At 40.4% G+C, this 25,368-nt stretch overlaps 1 protein-coding gene across 1 annotated transcript in view; it reads right to left on the bottom strand.

Moving 5' to 3' along the window:
• Positions 1–24,370, bottom strand: part of RHPN2 (rhophilin Rho GTPase binding protein 2) — a 30,562-nt gene extending 6,192 nt beyond the window's left edge. The window contains exons 1-10 of the mRNA XM_064722861.1: positions 24,178–24,370; positions 13,601–13,716; positions 10,343–10,471; positions 7,555–7,630; positions 6,495–6,572; positions 5,735–5,859; positions 4,653–4,819; positions 2,150–2,337; positions 669–825; positions 69–188 (exon numbers count right to left, since the gene is read on the bottom strand). Coding sequence (XP_064578931.1) covers positions 69–188; positions 669–825; positions 2,150–2,337; positions 4,653–4,819; positions 5,735–5,859; positions 6,495–6,572; positions 7,555–7,630; positions 10,343–10,471; positions 13,601–13,716; positions 24,178–24,240 — 1,219 coding nt within the window. The 5' untranslated portion in view covers positions 24,241–24,370. The remainder of the gene's footprint in view (positions 1–68; positions 189–668; positions 826–2,149; positions 2,338–4,652; positions 4,820–5,734; positions 5,860–6,494; positions 6,573–7,554; positions 7,631–10,342; positions 10,472–13,600; positions 13,717–24,177) is intronic.
• Positions 24,371–25,368: the final 998 nt, after the last annotated feature.

Below are 25,368 nucleotides of genomic sequence, written 5' to 3' on the forward strand. Positions count from 1 at the left end.
ATGAACACCAGGTCACTTTCAAATTATTTTCAAATTGTAGCCACTAGCTGTGTGAAAGTGGCACTTACCTAATTGTTTTCTCTGGACTTTGTCCTTTAGAACATCAAGAAGCATCAGCCCTTCAGGCACACAGTCATAGAGCTGGGACAAGGCTTTCTCCTGCTGATCTTCATCATCACCAGGCTGCACTGTAATCATGGATAAAAAACATTAATCATGCACTCCTCCTGGTCCCCTGTTCCTTTAGGTGCATTACTGTGAACTATTATTGAGAATTATTACTACATTCTCTCCCAATGCAGTAAAACTTACATATGTGTAATAAATACATAAATATGAATTTCAAGTTTTTATCATCTACAATATGCAAGTAATACTTACAGGCCAGAACATATTGATAAAATCTCAACTATTTAGTAGCATATAATGGATATATAACTTTTCATTTGTTTCTGACAAAGTTAGTTTACTGAATGTTCACATTTTTCTCAGAAGACAAAAAGAGCATGGCCTCATATTTGAGTGGGGAAAATGACCACAATTTAACATAATTTAATATTAAAGCACCAAAGTTATTGCCTCCAAAACTTATTCACAGACCAAATTATAACTGATGGTGTGTTTATTATTTTTATTTATAAGAACATATAAGGAAGTATGATGCTTACATTCATGGTCACACAGAATGGTGGCAGTGAAATAATGTGCCAGAGCTTTGTAATGGTCTGACTTTATTTGTGCCAGCTTAGACCAGGAGTAGGGAATATTCTCTTTCACTGGTTCCTGATTCATTGCAGTGTTGACCAGCATGTAAACCTCTCCCACCTAAAAAAAAGGCAAATAATTGAAATATTAGTACTTAATATGAGATAGTAGGATCTCAAGTAAGGGATATCATATTCGGGCTTAAGATAATGTCATATACAACCACATCAAAGAAGGGGAAAATATAGTCAGGATGGGGTGGAATGAAGTTTGGAGAAAAATCTGAAATGTCTTCTCTGATTTTGCCCTCACAAGAAAGGTAAATCAATTTTGTACAAGAACAGATGGACTAAGTCAGTCATACTATATGGCTTCATAGTTAAATAAAAACACCATATAATATACAGGTCCTAATTTACAAATATATCTCATTAATTCAGTTGAAAAAAAGAGTGAATCATATTCAAACAGTAGGTTTCTGCCACACTTTGGAACTGTGGAGTCAAACATAGCCTTAAGTTCGTGTTGTCTAGTTAAAACTGAGATATAATCCTTTATACAGAGGAAATAAAATAATTTTTCAAGCAGTGAATGCTGATTTAATGGATCAAAAGAATCAAAAATCTTTCCCCTACAGATAAATCACAGAGGCTCTGCAGGGCTGGGATGAATGACTTTGCCTGTTTTTCTTGCATGGAACCACTTTTGTATCTGCTACTCTGAAATAACAGAGAAAGCACAGGAATATCCTCATGGCACACTTATTTTTTAGTACATATCTCAATCAAATATTAACACTACCTCCTGGGACAAGACTATGTCACCATTTTCTGCCAAGTCCCAAAACAGCTCTGCAGGTACCAATCTGACTCTGTCAAGGTCACTCCCTCAGTTACAATTCAGCTCTTCTTTTGGATTAATCCAAAAGATTTTTTAGGTTTCTATACCCTTCAGCAGCTGGGAAACAAGACAGGTTGTGTTCAATACTTACATCCTGTGACCTTGTGTATGTAGTTCTGTGGATAAAATCTCTACTGTTTGAAAAACCAACATAAATAGCTTATAAAACACCTTCAGCAAATTCACTGCCTATTTCTGTTAATCTCCATGAATTATGAATTAAATAAATTGTAACAACTCTAGAATAATATTTAAATTTTGTTCACATTTTACTCTTTTGAAAGGTTGTGCTTTTAACTGTAGTTTGTGAGCTGCCTCATGTTATTTTTGGTTTCTAGTAATGGCTGCTAACATTTAAATGTATTAAATATTAATATTATATAATATTATATAAAATAGTATACATATAATAATAGTATACACAATAATAATAGTACATATATAATATTAAATAATAATAGTCAATATTGCTAAAAGCTGTAGAAAATAACACAGCACTGTAAGCAGTTATTTTACAGACTAGATTTAAAGTCCCATATTTTACCTTGGCAACTTCCTGTGTCATTTTTACCAGTGTGAAAAACTCATTCCGTATTCCAGAAAGGCCAATCTGCTCAAACACACACTCCTGAGCTTGTGCAAGCATCATTTTTACCAGGACACTCAGCATAGCTGGGCTCATGTCATAACTTGGTGTGTGAGTAAAGGTCTCCTTTAAGTAGCCTAGAACTCCTGCAATTACAAAATGGTTTTGTCAGCATCACAAAGATAAACAAGTGAACTTAATTCTAATATTCACCATAAGAATTAGGATTTAAAGGATATTTTCTAGAATTGCACTACAGCAATCTGAAGGAATTCTTGGTGAGTAAGAAGTTTGACCTACAGGTTTTGCTTTGCATTGCCATCAACCATCCCCAGGCACAGCTGTCAAAATTACACTGCTGAGGAGCAACAGAAACTGCAAGTTTTGAGGGCACTGCCTTCAGATTTGCTTGTAAAAGTTCTTGTGGTTGACCATAAGATTGTGCTGAACTGAATGTGATTTATACGTGGGAGTGGCTTATACAGGGGACAAAAAAGAGAAAAATCCGCACAGCTATAAGGAGATGACAGTAGTAGAACCTCAGGATAGAAGGAAATGACATAAACATACAAACTTAATTAAATATTAATCTTCATTTTAGATGGTGCTAAGAGCATTGTGTGTCCCAATGAAAGCTCCAATCCATACCTGTAACTTAGAATTTTCATTTATAGATATATAAATATATTTATAAGGGTAAAAGTTCTCTAGACATTTGGTTCCTCCATGACATCAGTAATTTCTATCATTTATCAAATCTGAAACAAACACTAACTGTAGTGCAATACTGAGTAACAGTTTCATGGATGGGAGCATAACCCTCAGCAGGCATCTCATCAGACTGGTTCAGTGACTTCTCCTGCCTTGCCAATGCTGACAGCCCTGCAGAGGTGGAACAGTTTCTGTAACCTTACTTCCTCCCACCACACTCAGTTCTGGCCATCTTGTGCTGTATTTCCCCACTAAACAGTGTCTGTGATTTTTGATTTTCCATCCTACACTCATATCTGAATTTTTAATATGGCATTAAACAAATTTGAAACGTGGCCATCTCTACCTTTTTGCACTAAGAAAATGAATCCCAAATTTACCAGGCATATATTAAGTACGGATGGAGTGCCCTACTGAAAGAACTGAAAGTATAGGAGGAAAAAAAATGTTTGTTTTTTTCTTTCTCAACATATTTCTGCTTATGCTGAGGATAAATTCTGTGTAACATCATCCATCCAGCAGTGGGAAACAGTTAATACAGACTGTGTATCCTGCCCCTGCCAACACAATGAAGTGTCACAGCACCATGCACAGGTACAATGAAATGCCTCCTGAGCACGCTGCTTTGGGGCCCTGCAAAGGTCACTGTGGTAGCAAATAACACCTTTCCAGTTTTGCAGTAATTCTATTCTGAAAATATGTTAAAGTGAAAAGCATTGATTTTTAACATTTATTTATTTTTATTATTTGATTTTATATATTTTTATTTACAAAATGAACGAGTAAAATGAAGAAATTTCCTAAATATTGAAATTTCTTTTAGATTAAACAGAAAGGTTGAAAAATAATTGATTTATTTATTTTAAATATGCATGAAGAAACACCAATTTTTTTTAATAGTTGTGTATTCAAAGGAGGGGATTTATGAAAATTCAACTCTGGTCTCCACAGCTTTTAGTACCCATACATCACAAACCAACAGTCACAGGTGTTAGTGCAGAAATAAATCCTACAGAACATATTAATTACAAAGGACATGTCTTTAAATATTATGTGTAGAACAGAGGATACTTACAAAACAAATCAGAAAATCTATTTAAAAGCCCCCAATGAAAACAAAAGACTTTATAATATGTTAATTCAAGGGAAAGGATTCCCTTTATAGGAATTTCTATTTCTCCTTGCTTGGGACAGAGCTTGATTATTTTGAACCTGTCTGCCTTTGGAATCTATGGAAAACAGGTATGAAAATGTTTATGTTTCAGGTATGGAAATGTTTCCATACATGGTATGCATGGAAAACAGTCATCTTCCAACGAATTGCAACTTTCACCAAAGGAAAAAGTAAGATTAATTTTTAAGACCTCATATGGATAACCAGGCTTAAGGGTTTTTATCAAATCTGTCAATTGTCTCCTGCACAGATTTGACACCAAGGTGCTACCACTGAGGTAGAAGCAGGTATGGCAGTGAAACAAGGAATGAAGCAGTTAATGCCACTGCAGTAACTCTGACCTTTGAACTGCAGCTCAGTAATCATTAACCACAGCCTTCAGTATCTTATCTGCATGTTCAGACTGCACTTCCAGGTTTTAAAGCTCCATCTGAGCTCTTCACTGAGCTTCTTGAATGCCCCTGTTCCTCCTTTTCTGTGTAATCAGGCCAGTAGGAAATGCAGAAATCTCTATGATATCAGAATGAGCCTGGGGACATGTGCATGAAGACCTTTGCATTATTTTAAGATGTGTACCTGCAGCTTTCTGAAAGGCATCAACAGCATTTTCAAGTCCAGCCTGGGTCTGACGATTGCACCTTGTTCCAATCTGTGTGTAGAGAGCTCCAATGTTGAATAGAATACTGGCTTTTTCAAGCAACAGGTTTTGCTGACACACTGGGACACCTGTGAAGGAATCATACCTTGGGAAACAAATATTAGAAGTGTTAAGATTAGCAGAGTCCATTGCAAAAAAGCAAGCACTTTCATTCTGTTTTTCTGACTGAACAGTGGAATTATTAACTGCTCTGCTACAGTGAAAAGGAAGGGGAACAGAAACACCATTATGTTCTGCAAGGACAATCCACATAATTAACCAAGGCAGGGAACAGCTTTATTGAGACAGTTTTCAGCAGGTTTTACAGCAGTGCCTCCATAAGCTCATTACATTTAACTCAGAAATGCCCAAAAAACATCACAGAGGTGGAGAGCAGACTGGGGCAGTATCTACTTAGGTGCTGCCAAAGATCAGCTGGCATGGTCAGATCCTCTACTGCTTGTGTTTAAAGTTTCTATTTGCAGTTCTCGCTAGAAATGTAACAGTTCCTCTTGGCTACACAGTAGTCATCTTTTTTCATCATAAAAATTTTGAATTCAGAGTCAAATTTTGCTCACAGATATAGTAAATACTCCCCTTTAAAAAATAAGTTGTTCTTTTCTCTTTTCTGGCCCAAGTGGTCTTCTTAACATATTGAAGGAGAGGAATTAAGGTCTGACCCCATTCCTTGTCCTCATTTTGTACATCTAGGTTCAGAATTCAGAAACATCTGTAGCTGTCCAAAATGAAGATTATTTCCTCTCTTTCTCCCTTGTGCTAACCTGTAGCCAAATCATAATCTAGCCAATGGTTTCACTCTAAGCATGTAAAGAGTGTACTGTATGCAGGCTTAGTCTTAACTTAAAAAAAAAAGAAAATAAAAGAAAAAAATTGACAACACACACTGCAGGGATTCAAGAGGAGACACAGACTGACATACTTCAGATTAAAGATAGTTCATGATTAACCAATGTTCTGGGGGGAAAAAAGTACTAAAGAGAAACATGAACTCCACACTTACCATGTAAATAAAACTCCAATGTGCCTGGTGGGTGGGAAAAATCTGTTTTCTACAAAACCAAGTTGCAGGAAATAGCTTATCAACATCTCAATGCCAGCTTCATCTCTGCTAGGAGTGCGGCAGGCCTTGAAAGACAACAGATTAAAATTGAGTTACAGGGTGAATGCTGAAACCCCAGGGATAAAGCTCTGCTTCCCTTGGACTTCTGCATATCATAGAAATGTGTGGAATCTGAGAACAGAAAGCTTAAAGCCATTTGGATTCATGCCAAACGTTTTTCAGCTGCACACAAGTAGCACACAACCTTTAAAAAAGCAAACAGAATCTGTTTGGCAAGTCTCAAAGTTAATTAAATAAAGATTGTAGGTATTTTATGGAAGCTAGAGAAGGTTTATGTTTCTAGCATAGTACAGGAAACAAACAATAGTCAGAAATACCCAACACTCTACTACAGTATTTTGCCAGGTTAATCCACTTTAACACTCTCCCTGCTAAATTTAATATACTTTAAAATAAAAAACAGTCTTGGATAACAAAATTTACAAAGTTACATCAATAGCTCAATCAATTTTGCATAACTTCATCTGCTTCTTCACTCAGATTGTAAAGCTCTTGGACAATGGCCATTCATGCACCATGTCTCAGGAATGAAGTGAAATGGAGTACAGTAAGTTCTAAGTAAAAATGTTGTATTTTGATTCCATACAAATATTATTTACAACTGTTAAAAGACCTCCTAGGATACCATAGTTGAACTTACTTGTCTCAGATCCATAAGATCTGCTATTTCATCTTCATACTCTGAACTGTCTTGGCTATAATGTTCCTGAATAAAGTCCTAAAAAGAGAAAAAAGATAAAAAATTGGAATATCTGAAATTAGCCTAAACTGTTTTTTCTGCAGTTCCAAACAGCAGGAAATGGATTCAGTTGTGATTTGAACAGTATCTACTCCCTTTCAGTGAACATGTAACAATGAGGCTACAGTAAAACAGCAGGATTAGGATTTAGTATCTTAGATTTCACTGTGGTGTAAAGGAACCAAACATCTGCTACATTAGCTTCAATTGGTTTTAAAACAACAACACTCAGTAGTTTTGAAAGGGACAAACAAACTGTTATCTAAAATGACAAGGGGATCAAGTGACCATAAAAACTTGTTAACAGAAAGAGACTGTCAACTTTTTGTGAGCTCCACTAGGGCAATTCCACTTAAAATAACAAAGCTGCAATGACATGAAGTGGTACCATGATCTGACCATGGAATTTAACCCACAGAAGTAAAAATAGACACAAATGCTACAGTGACACAAGGTGGTTTACTGTGAGATTAACATCTGTATTGCACAATACACAGAAGTACAGAAAATACAGAGGATGGTTCAAACAGTCAGCAAAGTACATCAGACAACAAACAAGCAGAGTTAATGCTGCAACACTGCTTCCCAACTGAGCTATCCTAGTGTAAACTGGTGTATCACCACATTATGCTGAGTAAAACCTTCATTACTACTTCCTCTCACACTTACACCAGTAACCAATACCATTATTAGAAATAAAACCATGGAAGGAATTATTATTCTTTGGTTTAACTCTATCTTCAAAGAGTAATTTCTTATAACATTTTTGGACTTCTTGTCCTAATTAGGTAGGAGCAATGATGCAAATCAGTGGTAGTTAATTTTTAGCATGTCATAATCTTGATCTTAGGGCAAAACAAAAAATAATTTGTACCTGAATTACTTCTGTTTCTTTAAACAAATCTGAAATGGAAGTTATTGCTGTTAACTATTCATTCTGAAACGTGCATGTAAAACTCACCTTGAGGGGGAGTGTGAAGTCTACATCTTTGGTTTCCTTCAGGCCAAGAGGTACCAGGGGAATACTGAAAGTCTCTCTATGAAAAAAAAAAGGCAAAAAGATCCACAACTTTTTTTTCTGCTTCTGTTATAATTACTTTTGTTTTATTTGATGACAGAAGTTCATACATGGATGGAGTAAAGAGAAAAGTATACAGCTCCTCCCTGCACAAGAAAACCTGGCTAATGGCCTGTACTTCTCAAGAAGAGAGTGAGGAAAGCTACTTGCCTGCACTTTGATTTTTTCTCTATTATTTAAGCCTATTTTTCCTCCAGGCAAAGGAAAGGAGACTCTCAAAGGCTGCCTCACTGCAATTTAGCTCCACAGCAGCAAGGAGTTCTGCCACAGCAGAACCATGGTAAGTATCAGCAGTTATAATCAGGATTTTACAGGTTTCCAATGGTTCTGTATGTAGTGGTTATTTATGTGTGCAGCACAGGGAGAAGCAGGGCCAAAGGGCACCAGCTCTCACAGAGAAAGGGCCAGGAGAAGCAAGCCCAAGAATTACTTCATTTCTAGTCAATGCTGGGTGTTAACCTCCAGACAAGTCAATTTCTAGAATATCACAGGGCAATAAGGATGAGAGCTGACTTTAAACAAGGTCAGAATTGCTTCCAGATACATAGCTGGTTGTGTAGATTGAACAGATCAGTATCAAGCAATTATAAAGTTCATCTAATATTTTCATTTTTCCTGAAAACAGCTTTTTGACTGTCTAACCATTGTTTAGAGCACTCCATTACCAACTACGAAATCCCATGTTCATTCATGGCCTTGTCAGCAAAACCAACCTTCTTACTGGTGAAAATTCCATCTTGAGAGAGTGGCAGCAGGAATGCAGCTCCCTAAGCAGAGCAAGAGTCCATGATGCAGAAAGTGGCTCTGCTAGCTTGAAAAGGACTTCAGAGCCAAAACACCATTTCAAGTGGTGCAAATGATGTGATTTCTGATGAGGCTTTTAGAAGAAACCTCAACACCTTTCCCACAGATTATATCAAAACTTTTTCCTCACAAGGAAGTGAGACACATGGAAAAGAAATCCTAACTTACTGATTTGTGGATGGTACATTCTAGTACCATCCACATGCCCTGTAGATATCAGCATTGGTCATTCAAAGAAAGTGAATTTTAACTTTTTTTCCCACAGCTAAGGTGCCACACCCATGGAGCCAATCATGAGAGGATTGAACATTTAGGGAGGTGATCCTGGATTTCCAGAACTGAGAAGAAACAGCATCACCCTTCTCAATCAAGCAGAAATGTGTGCAAGCACTGGGAGGGCCAACCCTTACATTGTTATAACACAATAGAGGGTAGTGCAGCAAACCATGGGTGTGACCCTGTGTTAACAACTGCATGCACAATAGGCAGAACAACTATTAATAGCTACTTACTGCTAAGGGCTGGATAGCACTTACAGGGAATATTTTAGCTGATGAAACATGAAAAGCATTTAGAGCTTAAGAATAAGAAAGGCAAAACACCATTCAAAATAGACTGGGAAAGTAGGATCAGGAGAGAATAACAAGCATTTTGCTGTCCAGCCTCAAGGCTTTTGCCTGCCTACTGCTCAGCCTTCAGTGAGAATCCAAATATTTTTAATATTCTTTAGCTAGAAGAAGAAATAGTTCTTGTGGAGCCCTGCTCTCATTTCCATAGCTGTAACTGCTCTCTGTGCTCACGTGCATCTATGAAGAACAGTAAAATCTTGAACAAGAAACCCAAATCTCAAAACAAAAAGACCAACCAAAAAAACCCCAAAATATTTTTACATCAAATAGTTGTCAAAGTTTGCCATGGGGGTGGAGAGTAAGAAGTTTAGCACAAGTTGCTGTTTGGGAAAACTACCACATAGGTATTTTGCATCAAGTCAGCATTCAGTTGGAAGTTACCTCCCTGGAAGTTACCTCCCTTCATCCTTTTACATTAAGAATTCCTTGTAATCCACCTGGAAGTTTAACACCTAATGAGAACAGTGCTAAGAGGGACCCAAAATTATACCCCCATCACATGAAGCATGTGTATTTGTACCTTGAGCTGCTGTTGATCAAATAGTAAATATTTTAGTTTTAGGAGGAACAAGGTATAGAACTGATAGAGAAATCATTTCAGTAGGCAGGCAATGAATACTCCTTAACTTTGAAGTTTTATCTTTCAGGAATCCATTGCAATTTAATGTGCTCTTCAAAGTGGAGAAAAATATCTTGGAAAAAATCCAGCTTCATCTACTAAAAATTCCTCTGCTTTAACCAAGAAATGTATGTTTTTCTGTCACTGAAGGTCACACATTCAAGATTACCCAGGCTGCTGTAAACATCAGATCAGCACCGTGTTTCTGTTCCCCAGCTCCAGGGACTGCTGAATGCACCACATTTGAGAAGAGATTTTACTGTATGGCTAAGTTTGCTCACTGCAGAATGCACTGAGCCAAATTCCCATTCCAATGGGAATTCTGCCCAGTGCCAACTGCTTACAGTACAGCACCAGGAGCTTTCAGTTCTCACAATACTCCTCTCCTCAAAGGAACTCCACATCCAAGGAGTAGTGGCACACACATTTCCCAAGAGAAGGACAAATATGCAGACAAACCCTCAGTCAACAAATCCACCACCAAGTATGTTCCCTTCCTATCAAGCTCTGCTCTTTCACACGATCACTGTCCAACATTCACACTCACCTAGAAACAATTTTGTTTTCAAGGGTAAACAGAAGATCTGTTAATAATTGAATCACTTAGCTTTATACTTACTCTGCATTTTGATAAACTTCTACTGAGATGTTAAGTCCTTCCAATTCTTCCTTTAAGATCTGCAGGTCTGAGTTGACAAAACTGAGTTCCAGCAGTACTTGCTCCCGTACTTTGTTGTTGGTGGTTGCTCTGCAGAGACACATCAATGTTTTATTGCTCAGGAAAAGGTTTTCTGCAAGCTTGGTTGACCCCCTTCAACCTCCAATGCAAGCATTCTCAGCATTTTTAAGATTTCTTTTTATCTCCTTAAGAGATGATACAGGATCTCATGTTTCAGAATTTATTAGGTTTTTCTGTCAAGAGAGTGCCTGGGATAGTTTCCAGATAATAGCATGCAGCCACAGAAAATGTCCTATAATGCAGATTTTCCATGTATGATTAAGAGTTTCAGATTATTTCAGTTATTTTCAGATACATTAATCAACAAAACTAAAGCATCTTAATCAGAATTACTATTCTATTTTCAGATTATGTGATTTTTTTTTTCCTATGTAGAAGATAGGTGGGTGGAGGTGAGAGGAGTCAGGAGACATTCTTCAACAGAGACTTCCCCATGTTATAAATTGAATAAAGCTCTGTTGAGACTTCTGATCTTAAGATTAAAAGAAAATAACTTTCCCCCAAAAGTTATTGCAGAAAGAAATATCTTTCAACCAGATCTTTTTAATACAAGACAATTTTGTCTATAATTTGATTTTGTTGGATGCAAATATGATTTTGTTTGTTTCCTTAGCCATTTATGTATTTAAATGGCAACACTTTGAACTGCAAGCACAATAGATGTTAGCATTTAACATGCCCTGAGCATTTCTTTGTGATTATTTATTTATGTATTTATATCACAATTTCTAATCTGTCTCCACACTGACAATTTCATTACAATATTACTCTATTCAAGATACTTAAATCACCTGTATCTATAAATCCACAGGTATGAGGTTAAGGTAAAAGGTATCTATGATTAAGATACTGTACCCTTATATTAGAATCTGAAGACAAGAACAAACTTAAATTTGCAGCATTTTGCATTTACCTTTATTTTAAGACAAAATTCACCTTCATAAATATTTATGAACAACCATCTCATAAATCTAGGCTCCACTTGCAGCAGTTCTCCAGTAGTGAGGGTTCACAGTAGTAGTGTAGTTTTATGGAGCACCTTGATGAAGAACTAATTATTCCAAAACTAAGATTCTAAGTTTGTTTTTCATATTATAAATCAGTTATCTGTGATTTTTCTATGCTGTACTTTGGAGAATACTTTGGATTGCTTCAATTAAGCAACGCTAACCTCTGTTGCCTTGATAAACCAAACAGGACACAAACATATGGGGGGTGGACCTTCCTTGATAAAGGCAGCACCCCACAGATAAATGGCAATTTTTGATACCACAAGCACTTTAATTGTGATGTATTAAGGCTCCATGCCTGGTCTAGCTTACCATCCTCCCCAGGAGGGATTCTAATATCTCTGTAAGAAACCCCAAAATTCCATCCAAATTTACTTCTCTATTTTCCCTATGGCTGTGAACATCCATGTCCATTTTATTTGATGACCTTCTCATGTTTTTTACACTGCAGACATACTTTTGAGTATCAACCAGTGAAAGACAGCTACAGGGGCAATGGTGATATTGTCAAGATTCACATAACTCTACACTGAATTTAATTTTAATTTCCAATAAAAAGGAGAAAGTGACTTTTAGAAACTCTAAAAACCAAAGTCTTTGCACTATGTGGATCACGTGCTTCAAGCCTAGTGCTTACTTTCAGCCAAAAGTAAAGAAACCTGTATTTCCAGTTTTTTCTCAATTTCTACTCCAGGAGGCTTCTTGTGGACAGCAATTGGTTTGTTTCTTTTAGAACTTGATGAAATTCAAACAGAAACTGCAAACATAAAGCTTGTTTACGTTTTTCCTTAGGAGACTGTAGATACAACTTAATCCTGTGAACTGTCTGGTGGTCAGGTTACTTATAAAATTGTTTCTTTCAAAGAATTAGCAAGTTTTAATAGTTCAACAGATGTAAATTCATTTTAGATTTCTAAAATCTTAAAGATAAGTCTGTTCCTCTACTCTTAAGTAGATTTAATTCCCACTCCTGTAAACAGCAGCTTCATTATTTCAGCAGTTAATACTGGCAGCAGCAACTGAACTTTAGGATATCTGGGTTAAATGTTACCAGTTTCCACATTAGATATTACTCATCTCCTTAGCCCTTCCCAAACACTCCTGAATCAACAAGCAGAAACATTACCTGAACGAAGCATTCTGCTTCAAAAGCAGGTATAATAATTTTGCTAGCCATACAAAAAGCAGTGAAACTCTAAGTCTCACTCCTTAAGTTAATTACCAGAAAACAAAGCACACTTAAGCCAGTCACAGAGGCTAACATTATTTAAGTTTCCAACCTGTCACATCTCTTGCAGGAGTGGAGATAAAAGCAGGTAACAGACAACAGGCAACCCATTGATTAATGGCAAGTTTAAGAAAATTTAATTTATCCAAGCATTTTCACTTCCTTAAGTATATTTATTAGATTTTGTTTCTGAAGACCCATTGTTGCTCCAGTTGCAGAGAAACAGACACTACAGGAAACTACTGCAGATGAGAATTGGGATTATTTCCAGTTTCAGATTGGAAACCTACAGGCTGTTTATCAAAGAGTTAATCACAGAGTCAACATCAGGCTATTCCTATGGAGACTGCCACATATGGAAACATCTCCTGACAAAATGTAATAGATGAAGTTACCTCAAACTGCAGGAGAATTTGGAGGCAGCTGGTGGTAACCCAGCTCAAATTAGATGTGTGCTACTCCTGTACATTATCACAGGGAGTAGAGAAGGCAATGGATGGCCCTTTCTACTTGGCAGCACAGAACTAAAGGATCTTGGAAAAAGCCAAAAGCAGAGAGGCAACACCTTTATTTGATTTGATTTGAGGAGTAAAAGGGACTCATTACAATATTCAGCCATTATCACTAGCAATAAAGCAGAACAAAGAGAGCAACCTAGGCAAGTCTAACATTCAGCTAATTTACTACAACATAGTATAAAAGAGCACTTGAAAGCAAATAATGGCTCTGTAGAGCTACAGCTTGAAAAAAATTCAGGGAGATTCACAAATAATTCTACACTAAGAGATGCAGGATGTTTGGGGAAAAAAAAGGAGAAAATACAATAGCTAAGAGACTTTTAAAAAATTAAATTAAACCATTGTTGGTAGGGCAAGAAAACCAAGAAACCATGAGACATACCTGAGAAGATTTTCAGCACCAGCTCTCATTCTCACTGCTCTTAAGATCTGTTGGTTTAGAACAGCTCTTTGATTTTGCAGTTTGCTTCGTCCAGTCTCAGCAAGAGGATTACATCCCTAGAATTAAGAAAACAAATTTTTTGTTGCTGTTGGAAGAAACTTCAGAGGAACTAACACTGAATTTAAATGAGCTTTAAGGGTTCGTTTAGATTCAATGTTAAAGGCATAGGTTCTGTATGAATACAAATTAGCTACCTTGACAGCAATGATGATCTGACATTAACAAAGGTATTTCTTGCCTCAAACTTGGTCATTAGAACCAAAACAGACCATAACCACAGTACATTTTAACATCAAAATTCAAACATAAAATATCTGCTTTAAACTTTAAGAACACATGAGAGCCACTCTCTTCTCCCCTAAAAATATTTTCAAGATATTTTGCAAATACAGCCAAATTTGACAGAATGTTCTAAAGTTTGTAGGATTTTATGAAAATAGTATCTGGCAAGACATCAAAGCTTCTGCTTAACCCTTGTAAAATATCAGAGCTCCAGTCTGGGATATAAGCAGTCTTGAAATACAACTCTGTTCAAAACAGACTGTGCTGCTCAAAGTTTGGGCTCAAAAATCTGCTCTCACTTTTAGGGTCTCTGATCTTTCCTTCTGGTGGCTCAGACCTTCAGTACAATTCCTCCTTTCCCTCCTTCTCTCTTCACACCTCAAACTTACCAAAATAGAGCTTAACAGGGCAAAATGATTACACTGTCAGACTCTTATCAAATCAGGCTCTTAAAGAGTAAAGTGTGAAATCCAGAATTCACAAGAATGCTCCCGTGTGTGTGCATACCTCACACAAGTACCAGACTCAAACCTGTGTTTGAGCAGGGCTGAGCCATTGTGCTCTGAGCACTGATAAGCTAAAACTGCTGCAGATGAATAGCACTGCATGTTTGTCCTTTTTTGTTTAAGGGAAACACGATTTTAACACCTTTTTAAAATAGGTTAGAAATTTCCCTTACACAATTTATTCTTTGCTTCTGCCACCCATTTTTTAAAAAGTATCAAATGCCTTTGAATCTTAATAGTCAAGAGTATGCCAGCACATCCCTGGAGCCTTAACTAATGATTCTGAAGCAAATCACTGTTTTAAGGCTTACCCTTAAGTGAAGAATGTCCTTTTGAGTGGCCTCACTGGGTACCATTACAAAGCTTATCAGAGTCCTACTGTATTGTCTGCTACACAAGAAAGAGGCTCAGACCTCTCTAAGTCCTCTTTCAACTACTCCAGCCACTAAATTATGCACTATTTTGGACCTCTCCCTTAGTTTTGACTAGAAAAAATTGATTTTCTTATATGAGCATTTAAAAATCTATTAACAAGTTCTAACTATGAGTGGTCAAGCAATGGCATACCAGCAAAACAAAAGTGAGTATTTAAATAGAACATGGCATTCTGATCATGAAGTTCAGTTCTTGTTTTTGTTGTCAAGCGAAAGCAAATTGACTTGACAACAGAGAAATGAGCTGATGAAACCAGATTCCTTAGTTCAACTGAGAAGGCACACAGCCCAATAATATTAATTCTACATATCTAGTTTGAAAAGCTTGTAATAAATAGGTCAAATGACAGGGAGCTTGTGCAAACATCTTCAGAAGCACCATTTGCTGTGTAAAAACCACACCACATGGAATTACTGCACTGAAATGTTTCTGCGTTGAAATACCACTCACAGCACAAGCCCACAGCTCTCTTCATTGAGGAAGCTCTCGCAGCAAGATTGTCACGTTGTGTTGGGTTAGCCCAGCCCAGTTGTTTAGCAGTGGGGGCCACAGAAGTGGTTTCTGTGAGAAGCTTCTAGAAGCTTCCACCATGTCTGACAGAGCCAATCTCTGATGGCTCTGAAGATGGCCACGCTGCTGGCTCAGTCAGAGAGGCTGGCAATGCCTCTGTGATGCCACATTTAAGAAGAAAATCAAAACAGTGCACATGTGGGTTTCCCCAGGGATGGTGAGGTGCTGTGGGCACCATCTCAGTGCAGCTCAAGCCATGCCCTGCCTGCCTGGCCACCCCTGGCCAGCAGTGGAAACATGGTGAGCAATTCTGACAGGGAACCTGGACAAAATCAACCTCTCAGCACAGTGGGATGTAGGGGGATAGAATATAAGAAAATAAAGACAGTGTAGAAAGTAATCTTACCCCTAAGGAGGTGCAGCTGGGCCAATTATCAGAGATTAGGAACAGGCCTGACTGTAAGCAACGAGAAGAAGGTGCTATAAAAGAGTGGGGCAGCTGGATGAGAGGGAAATTGGAGTTGGTTGGCTGCTTTGTGAAGGAGAAAGAGTCAGTGCTCTGAGGAGCTGCCCATGAGAAACACCAAGAAGGTATGGAACTTTTGTGATAAGGAGACAACAGTATGGAACCCCTGCAGTAAGATAACAGTGGGATCCTGCAGGAATCTTTGAATTGGTGGAATTTGTTGCTAATGGTACCTAGGAGGAGCAGTTTTTCTTCTAGTCAGAGAAGAGGAGGAAGCAAGGGCATGTGAGGGAAAACAATGTGGTGACACCAAAGTCAGTGGGAAAGAAAGAAGGGAAGAGGTGTTTGAAGTGTCAGAGTGGAGATTTCTTAGCCAGCCGTGGTGAGGACTATGGTGAAACAAACTGTCCCCCTGTAGTGCATGAAGTGCACAGGGGATGCAGAGATCCACTGGAGCCCGTGGGAAAAGCACTCAGGCCTGAGTGGGTGGGTGCCACAGACAGCTGGGGTCCAGTGGGAGACCAGAATAGAGAGAGAGGGCCCTGCTGCCAGAGACAGAGAGCCCTTGCTCCCAAGCCAGAACAGCCTGTCCTTAGAGAACTGCACCCTGTGGATGAACAACCCACACCACAACAGTTCTGGGAAGACTCTTTGCCTGTGGGATGGACCCCACAGCAGAACAAAGACTCCTCTCCCTGAGTGAACAGCAGATGATCTCAGGTGCTGAACTGACCAAAACCCCACACCCTCTCTCCCTACACTGTTGGTGGGAATAAGGGAAGAGCTGCAGGGAAAAAAGGTGTTTTAAAGGCTTATTTTACTTGTCATTATTTTATTTGTCATCCTCCTCTGACTCTAAATTTACTTTGTGCCTTTAAATTTGATCCTGTTTTGCCCTTAGAGTGTTTTCTCCCAGTCCTCAGCTCAACTCATGAGCCCTTGGTTAATGTTTTTTCATTCCCTCTCCTCTGCCCAGCTGAGAGCAAGAGAGGATGAGCAAATGAGACTTTCATGGGTGCCTGGTGTTTGGCCAGTGCCCAACCACAACACACAGAGAAAATGAACATTTTACTGGAGGGAATACACACATGCAGCAAACTCATTCATTCACCTCAGATTAGAAGCAGGCCTTTAACTACTGAAATACTTTATGTTCCTTTACACACAATTATACACAAAGACATAAGCAATGCACACTTTAGTGTATAACATGGTGTTGTAGCCACAAGAGCTGTCTGCTCTTTTTCTGGGATGAAGCTGTTCTTCCTTCATTTTGTGTTGTATGGTCTTTTCTACTACTGCTATTCAAAGCTTTATCTCCTTCCATTCTATCCATGCCATTTTTCATTTGGACCTCACCAATTATTTCCTCTTGCTCTTGCATTCATTTTGAGTATTTAATTCTCATCTCAGACCTGTTATCTCCATATTTGCACACACTTATTTCCTTCCAACTTCTTTCTTGACCACTTGGTTCAAGCATCCTTCTAAAATGTCTCCTTGCCTTGCCCTTCATTTTTTCTGAAAAGCTGCAGCTTCCTCCCAGAACTCCCTGGCCCTTTCTGTGTGCCAAACAGGTTTGATGGCATCATTCAGATACTTCTTCAGAAATTTGTCAGGAAGATCAACTGTCTGACTCCCAAGCCCATGAAGCTTGTAGATGTGATCTCTTCATTTTAATGAACTTTTGATCAAGCTCCCACTGAACAATGAGTACAAAAGTGCAGTGCTCTGAAACTCTCTGCAAAGAGAAAGTGTAAGAGATGTTTCCCTCTATTCCAGGTCCCCAGGCACAATTCTCTACAGGAAGGAAAACCAACCTAGGCCTAACAGGACAAGGCACTGACAGACCAAGGTATGTGTACAACCTCCAGTGTGTCTGCAAGTGTGACAGGTTTGATCAGAGGCTTCTCATGGACAGAGGAGTCTCTTTTCAGGATATGCTCACCTGTTCAAGCATGTGGCTCCAATAAGGAGGAATTAATATTTCACTTTTTGCAAAATGTTGCTCTTTATGTCTCCTGCACAGGGATTAAAGACATTCAGCTAGTTTGTGTTCATTTGCAGCTTAAACTCTTAATTGTAATCAAGCTGCCATAAAACTGATGGGTGGTGTGGGAAATGGATTTCTAGAAAATTCTCCAAGCCTGACAGAAGGCTCACATAATGTGCATCTGTATGCAGACTTTGAGATAAGAAACACTGACTCAGAAATGCCATAGAATAGGACAGACATGGTTGAGAGAAATGGAACTAGAAACAAGTGTTACAAGATTAAGACTAGATACCTTAGAGAAACTGAACTATGAAAAATGCATTATAGTAAGACCCATGAGAAGCAATTTTAGGTGATTGCCTTTAAAGCATTTACAGCATAGTGTAGCAAAAATTAATAAGCCAAGAAATGCTTCTAATGTATTGTAATTAAGAAATAATTAACTTCTGATTGTGATGGTGTGAATTATAATATCTGGACTGTCTCACCCTTCACATGAGATTGAAAATATAAGTTTTTAAAATGTCTCTCAGTTACCTCATCTCTAAGTCAAAAAAGAGCTTAATCTGACAAGGTAGAAGTCTGTGTAGAGAACAGTAAAATAACCAATATCTGAAAAAAACCCTCAAGAAATGCAGTATGGGAAAGACACCCCCTTGTGTAAAAAGCACAAATTCTGTATACTAAAAAGTTATTTAGCAAACAGGTCCAAGCAAGCACTTAGTTTTGTCTTCCTCCATGCAGAAGATCCCTTTCCCAAACAGCATTTCTACATAGTTCACATCAGAAGTCTAGTCATGATAAATGCAAAAATCATGACTGTTTGCCAAACAATGAGTAATGGCAGTAAGTATTCGACATTAACATAAATACGCTTCACAGAGTAGTGGTTTGAACTTTTAAAGATGAGCCACAGGGTCTGAAGGTGACACAGAGGTGAAACTGGGTGTGCCTCCCTGCTGAAAGGAGAACAGCCCTTTCCAGCCTGTGCAGCTGGTCGAGCCCAGCAGTGTACACAAATGGCCATATCCTCCAGGTACTTAAACATGCATGTTTAAATAACAGCTATGGATGGAACTTATGCTTTGGTTCTGGCAGCAATCGTAGCAAACAGCATATTCACACCAGTATTTCTAGAAGTCCTGCTAAATTGTCATTTCCTTGCTTTCCTGCAGTACTATAATTAATGGTTCTTTGTGCAGATTGCAGATTACCACTAGTTCAGTTTTGAAAATTTAGCTGTAACCGCAGATGTTTCAGAAGCACAAGTTTTATCTGAGTGTTTTGTTGTTGTTGTTTTGTTTTAATACAGAGGTTGGGAAGATCTGGTCTTCCAGAGCCTGGTCTACTTCTGCTATCAATGAAGTATTTTATAGTTCTAAGTGCTTGGCCCATAATACAAAGTTAAAGAAGTAATTATTGTATTGGACCCCAAATATGTATTTCCTACATGAACTCCATCTTGTCACAGCACTCACTAAGCAAAATTTAACATTCATATTTCATCAGAGATGTCTGTCTCTTGACTAACCAAGTTTCAGATGATTCTTAGTTTCACATGAAGGCCTACAAACATGAATTTGTATATAATGAGTGGACTTTGGATGACAAGGGTTATGAATCATTGCTAAGTTGTTTCTGTCCTGCCAGACAAGTGGAAAGAGAACAAATAGCCAAATAAATATTCCTGTGGCAATGCTAATGCTGATGGTTGCCTGGCTACTAATGACTCTAAAAGAAGCCCGTGAGCTAAACCCCAGTGGCAGGACAGGTGTGGCAGGTTGGTAAACTGATACATTAACAACAGGTGGGGGGAAGCCCTGCAGAAAAAAGCTCAAAAAGAGGGGAAGGCCACAGAGTTAATTAGGGAAGTGCTGATTCATGAGCTAGTTACCATACCTTATCATCATTTTCAGTCTGGTGCTTCACTTATGGAGCTGCCTGCTCCTGCTTTTAGCCTTCTTCCCTGACACAGGGGACTAATACACAGTCATTCATTCAGAATCAGCTGGCTCTGTGTGATAGGGATCTAGCCTCACACATGAAAGCAAAGCTTAGAAAGAGAATAAAATTATGCACCTTTGTTCAACTGATCAGAATCTAGAGATTTATTAAGCTAGCTGTCCTCTGTGTAGCACAGTGGACTGCTATCCAGAGCAGCCCAGCTGAAGCTGGGATGTCTCACGTTGAGCCAGCCAAAGCTAGAGAGCTGCTTGGAAAATTCACTGTGGCTTCTTCTTACCATTTATTGCAACTTTCTGATTGGTGAGAGAACTTTGAAAATATGGCCAGTGTAGTGTTACAAAGCAGTGAGTCAAGGTGGGAGAAACAGAGTAGAAAGAACTTGCTGGGTATCTCTTCCCTGCTCTGCTACCACCAAAAAACCAAGCAAGGAAAACAAAAACCGCCCACAAACAAACAAACAAAAATAAGGCAGGCACAGCCCTACTAACAGGTTATCACACAAGCACTGGATGAGCAGTATATCATAAATATCCTGAGCTCTGTATGTTGATGTGCCTCAGGGATATTTACTTTGCAAAAGCTTACTGGAGTGGTGTACTGCAAAAAAAAAAAAATCAAAGGAGAGAACAGCTTGAAAAAAGAAGGCTGTTCCTCTCATAAGAATTAAAAGATAACTAAAAAACCCAGGAAGACATTTGAGGGCAAACAAGCCATAGAACCATGGCAGGTGTATAAAATAACCATGGCTGGGAGAAGCATCTAATGGAAGCAAAGCAGCACATGACCTTCTTTAATTACTATTGGTCTGCTGAAAAATGCTTCCTGTCTAAATGCTTCTAAAACAAATTGTTCTTTGCTGTTACCATTAGTTTTGTCATTATTTTCATGGACTGGGGGCAGAATGTGGATGGATGTGTGGGACATGCATGGCTGATTCACAGATTGCTGTCAGTAACAGTGCAGGAATGTGAAACTCCACACACAGTAGGTCAAGATATGAAGCTCATGGCCCAAGAGCTCTCACACCACCCAGGAGAACAGGTACAGTGTGCCCTGGCAGTGTACACTGAAACAAGCCAAGATAAACACAACAGCAGCAAAACCAGTTCCTGCTACATTATCATCCAGAAATTAAAGTTCCAGGCAGAAGCTCTATCTTCTCTTTGATGGAAAGTAAGGTGCTTCTTCCCTTTTGCCATACCCTCTTCAGGACACCACAAAGGATATTTTTTGTTGTTGTCTGTTTTGCTTTTAGAAGTAAAATTCTTCTCACAAGTTTGGCTGCAGATATCAAAGAGCTCAAGTAGGTTGTTTAGGAAGGGCAATATATGAGGAAGTGAACGGAGCAACAGTGATAGAGTTATATGAACCCTGTGTGGCTGCACAGGTAATTTCATTAAAATTAGGTAATTAAAAAAGAAAAAAACACCAACAAAAGACACACCAGCACTGAGCCAGCTCAAAGTGTCTTACAGGTTTAAAGAAAAAAAAAATTTATTTTGTACATATAAATGATAAATCTTTGCCACAGGGAAAAAGGAGATAGTGGGAAAAGGGAAAAGGTCCATGTGGAGCAGCTCTGACATCACTGGAAGGGAATGGGGAAGGTAAAGCTGAGAAAGGGTGCAAGTGGACTTCAGCTCCTGGCACCCATCACATCTCAGACTCATGGCAGAGTCACTTTTTAGTGTGGCACCACAAGTCAAAGCAGGAACCATGACTGTGCACCTGTGTCCCCATTTCTGGCCAGTCACAGTTTTATGGGGTCCCCTCCCTACATTAAAAAAAAAGGCACTAAGCAAAAATTAATTAAATAAGTTGTTTAACATACTGCATCTTGGGGATAGTCAGGGCTGCTTTCCGGTATGCTGTATTTAAAATTTCAAAAAATATAATACATAAAAGAGCAAGTGAGCACAATTTTGATTTTGAGCACAATTTCCATAGTAATCCATTCATCAAAATAAATTATCAAAAGTCTTGATAAAAACCAATTTGATATGGTATGAATTGCCCAATTTTTCTCAATTATAAAATTTCATTGTGCACAATATTTCTTAGAAAGTATGGGAGGCAACCTCACTGTGTAAGTAGTGCTTGGAAGCCACGTTTGAGCAGGACTATGCAAAGCAAGTGTTTTCACCCTGCTACACAGCTTACAGAATAAAAAAAGTCAATTAAAGAAGTACCTTTTGACTTAAAAACACAAGGACTACCCTTGGAAAGTGATGTGATTCTGCACCAACAAATGTAGTAAACCAGCCCTCAGATCTTTTCAGGAAAACAAACGGTGTGATTTAGGAAGGAAGGAGAAAACAACACCAAGATAACTCAGAGGGGAAGGGGGGAAGGCCCAAGGACACCCATCCAAAGCTGTCACTAATCTCAGTCACATGAAATCACCAAGTTTACCGTTCACAGGGACATGCAGATACCACATTTAAAGAATCTCCTCGGGTTCACAGCTTGTGCCTGGTTAAAGATTCCAGGAGAGGGATTGTTTTGGTCCATTTTTCTTGTGTTTTGTTTTTCCTCCCCTTCACCTAGAGCTTCTAAATCAGAATTAAAGCTCTGACTTTTCAGACCATTTAACTAACATATAACAAGTTATACAATATTCCTTCTTACTTTTAGGGATTAAGGCTTTGAGCATCTAGCCTAATCTCAAGTTCATAACTTTAATAAAGACACTTATGAGCTGGCAGAACCTTTCCAAGATCTGAGGGAACAGAGGCAAGCATGTGGCTCATTCAGATTTTATCAGATTCTAAATTTTTCATTACTTATGTCTTAAAGCAGTAAGTAATAGGAAAGATGCTCCTGATTAGGTATTAAATTGATCTTACAGTATTTTCATATATGAGAAAAACTTCATTCTTGTCCAATAGGCTTTACACTGATCTGATACTGTTTCAGCAACCATAACTGCAACATAAAGCAATTTAAAACAAAGTAAGTCTTTTAGCAAGTCTGAGTGTAGAATATCTACTACTCTTATGACCTGAGGCACAACTTGGCTACTAAACTTCAGTTAGTCCTTATCAGTAACTTAGTTCATGAAAAATCAACTTTTTCACTAACATGCCTCAAGGCAGCCTATGAGCTTCCTACAGTGTAGAAAACATAGCTACGAAAACGAAATAATTACAACTTGGCCACATGGTATGACTGGGAAAGACTGCTAAAGATTGAACGTTCTGCTAGATACTAAGAAAAAAGTGATTTACTGACCAAATATTATAGTAGGATTACTCAAATGAGAAAGCCAGACAAGATTTGGTCCAAGTTTTGTTTCAGTCTCTCTAGTTATTTACAAGGTGGTAGAGATTCCTTGCTGCATGGCTGGCACAGGTAAAGCTCGGCTCTTTTCAGCTAAAAACAGCTCCTCTGCTAAAGGGCAATGTTCATGAATTTGACAAATAGTGTGGCAAAAAAATCTAACAGCCTGTAAATAGGGCAACAAAGCCAAGCCTATGTGCCTCCCTGCCAGGTAATCCAGGTGGTTGCTAAGTGCGCAATGGGGCTGTTTCTGCGCAAAGGCGAGCAGCAAGAACCCGGTGTATGCAGCTTTTTTTTTACCCCCTCCATAGACTAGACAGTTCATCGTCTTGGATCCGAAACCAACACCAAAACCCCCATGGATCTATGGACGGGATTTACAGGTGCTGAGAACTTAAAAACAGCGAGGGAAGGCCGAAGCAGAGCTCTCTGAAAACGGCATTTGCTGCCTGCCCTTTACCTCCAGCGAAGTTCACAGAACCCCACAGGGCTGCATTACAGGCGATACTTAACTCTAATTACTGTTGTGCAGAAAGAACTCAGGTGCAGGTTATGGCATAAGCCGCCCAGTCAGTCTGAAAAGTAATTAGGGCAGATGTTCATTAGCAACTTCCTAATGAATCTGTTAACTTCGTTACCTTACTCCAGTAAACTTTCTTACAGGTACATAAAGCAATTTACTAGAAAGCGCGCGAGGAGACGCAGCGAAACCGGGGAAGAGAGCAGGGGGAGAAATAAATAACGACAGCAAAAAGACGTCGGACAAGTGCAATTTGACTTATTTTGGGCAGCTACGAGGGGTCGGTCCTTCAGGGAGACGCCCAGCTCAGAAGCAGGGGAGGGCTGCGGGATCCGAGCGGCCGCGCTCCCTCAGGGCCAGGTCCCCATCCCGCCTCCCCCAAAGCTCCCTGTGGGCAGCCACAGGACGGAGCCCACAGCGCTCCGCCGGGAGAAAGCAAACCCAGAGCGGCGGAGAGGGGACCCCAGCGCCGAGCCGCCCTCGGGAGGCGCTGCCCCGGGCACACAGCCCACTGTGCACGCAACCCACCCGCCCCGGGCTGGCCACCGAGCCTCCCACCTTCCGAAAGTAGCCGTCCCCCGCCGGCTCCGCCGCCTGGCGGGGCAGCAGGGCGTCTGTCATCTTCGGGCGGGCCGACAAGCCGTCCGTCTGTCCGTCCGCCAGCCACTGCTACGAGACGAGCTCTCCTCGGCGAAAGCACGACCCTGCGGAAATGCCAGCGCTGCCCCACGGCACCGCCCGGCCCCACCTCCGGTGGTGGCGGGGAGGAGCTGCCACGCCCCACGGCGCTGCTCCTCCGCCGCCCAGTGGTCCAGTGGAGGTCCTTGCAGCGACCCCCGGGTCTCGTCCCGTAGAAGAGATCCTTGGTGGGGTGGCTGACGTGCCCCTCGTGCGGGGAAGGGCGGTGGCTGTGGCTGACTGAGAGCCCCGCAGCGCGGTGGCGGCTCGGCTCGCTCCTCCCCGGCCCTCCGGCCGTTCTCCGCTGGAGCGTGCCGGAGTCCGGCTGGCCGCCTCGAAGGCACGGCTCGCCTCCTGGAGCTTCCCCACGGCCTCCCGCGCCGCCGAGCCTGGCCACAGCCCCTGGGGGTGGCCACCCGGAGCGGCCGCTCCCGGCACCGTGGGGCCGCCACCAGCTTTCCCCGGGCACCGCCTCGGAGAGGCGAGACTCCCCGCGGGTGGCTGCCCCTCAGAGCGGCTCGTTCCCCTGAGAGGGGCGCTCCCAGCCCCGGGGATGGCTGCCCCTCAGAGCGGCTCGTTCCTCGGAGAGGGGCGCTCCCAGCCCCGGGGATGCCGCCTGCAGCCAGGAGCGTCACCGTAGTGGGCCTGTGGCCCCTACGGCCGCTCGGCACTGACCGCTTTGAGGAGGGTATCGACCCACGGTTGGCAGCGCTGGTCTCTCCCTGGCCCCTCTGGGGGCCCGGCCGCCCGCACCCCGATCTAAGGGTGGGAGAGGAGCCGGAGCCCGCGTCCGTAAAAACGACAGCGATATCTCAGTGAAAGGCTGAGCAGGGCTGGCCCTGCTCCAGGAAACTGCTGTGGGACCAACCTCAACATTGCCGAGGTCTGCAGTGATTCGTGCTGCACAGACCACCTGTCTGAAACACTCCCTTGTGTAACTGGTTTCGCAAATGTTATTGGACACAAATATTGGAATTTGCCAATATTGGTTTCTATTCCAAGCCATGCCTAACCCACAGAGCTTCCCAATTCCAAATATTGGAATTTGCCAATATTGGTTCCTATTCCTAG

This window comes from Zonotrichia leucophrys, chromosome 11 (genome assembly GCF_028769735.1).
Source record: "Zonotrichia leucophrys gambelii isolate GWCS_2022_RI chromosome 11, RI_Zleu_2.0, whole genome shotgun sequence".
NCBI classification, from domain to species: domain Eukaryota; kingdom Metazoa; phylum Chordata; class Aves; order Passeriformes; family Passerellidae; genus Zonotrichia; species Zonotrichia leucophrys.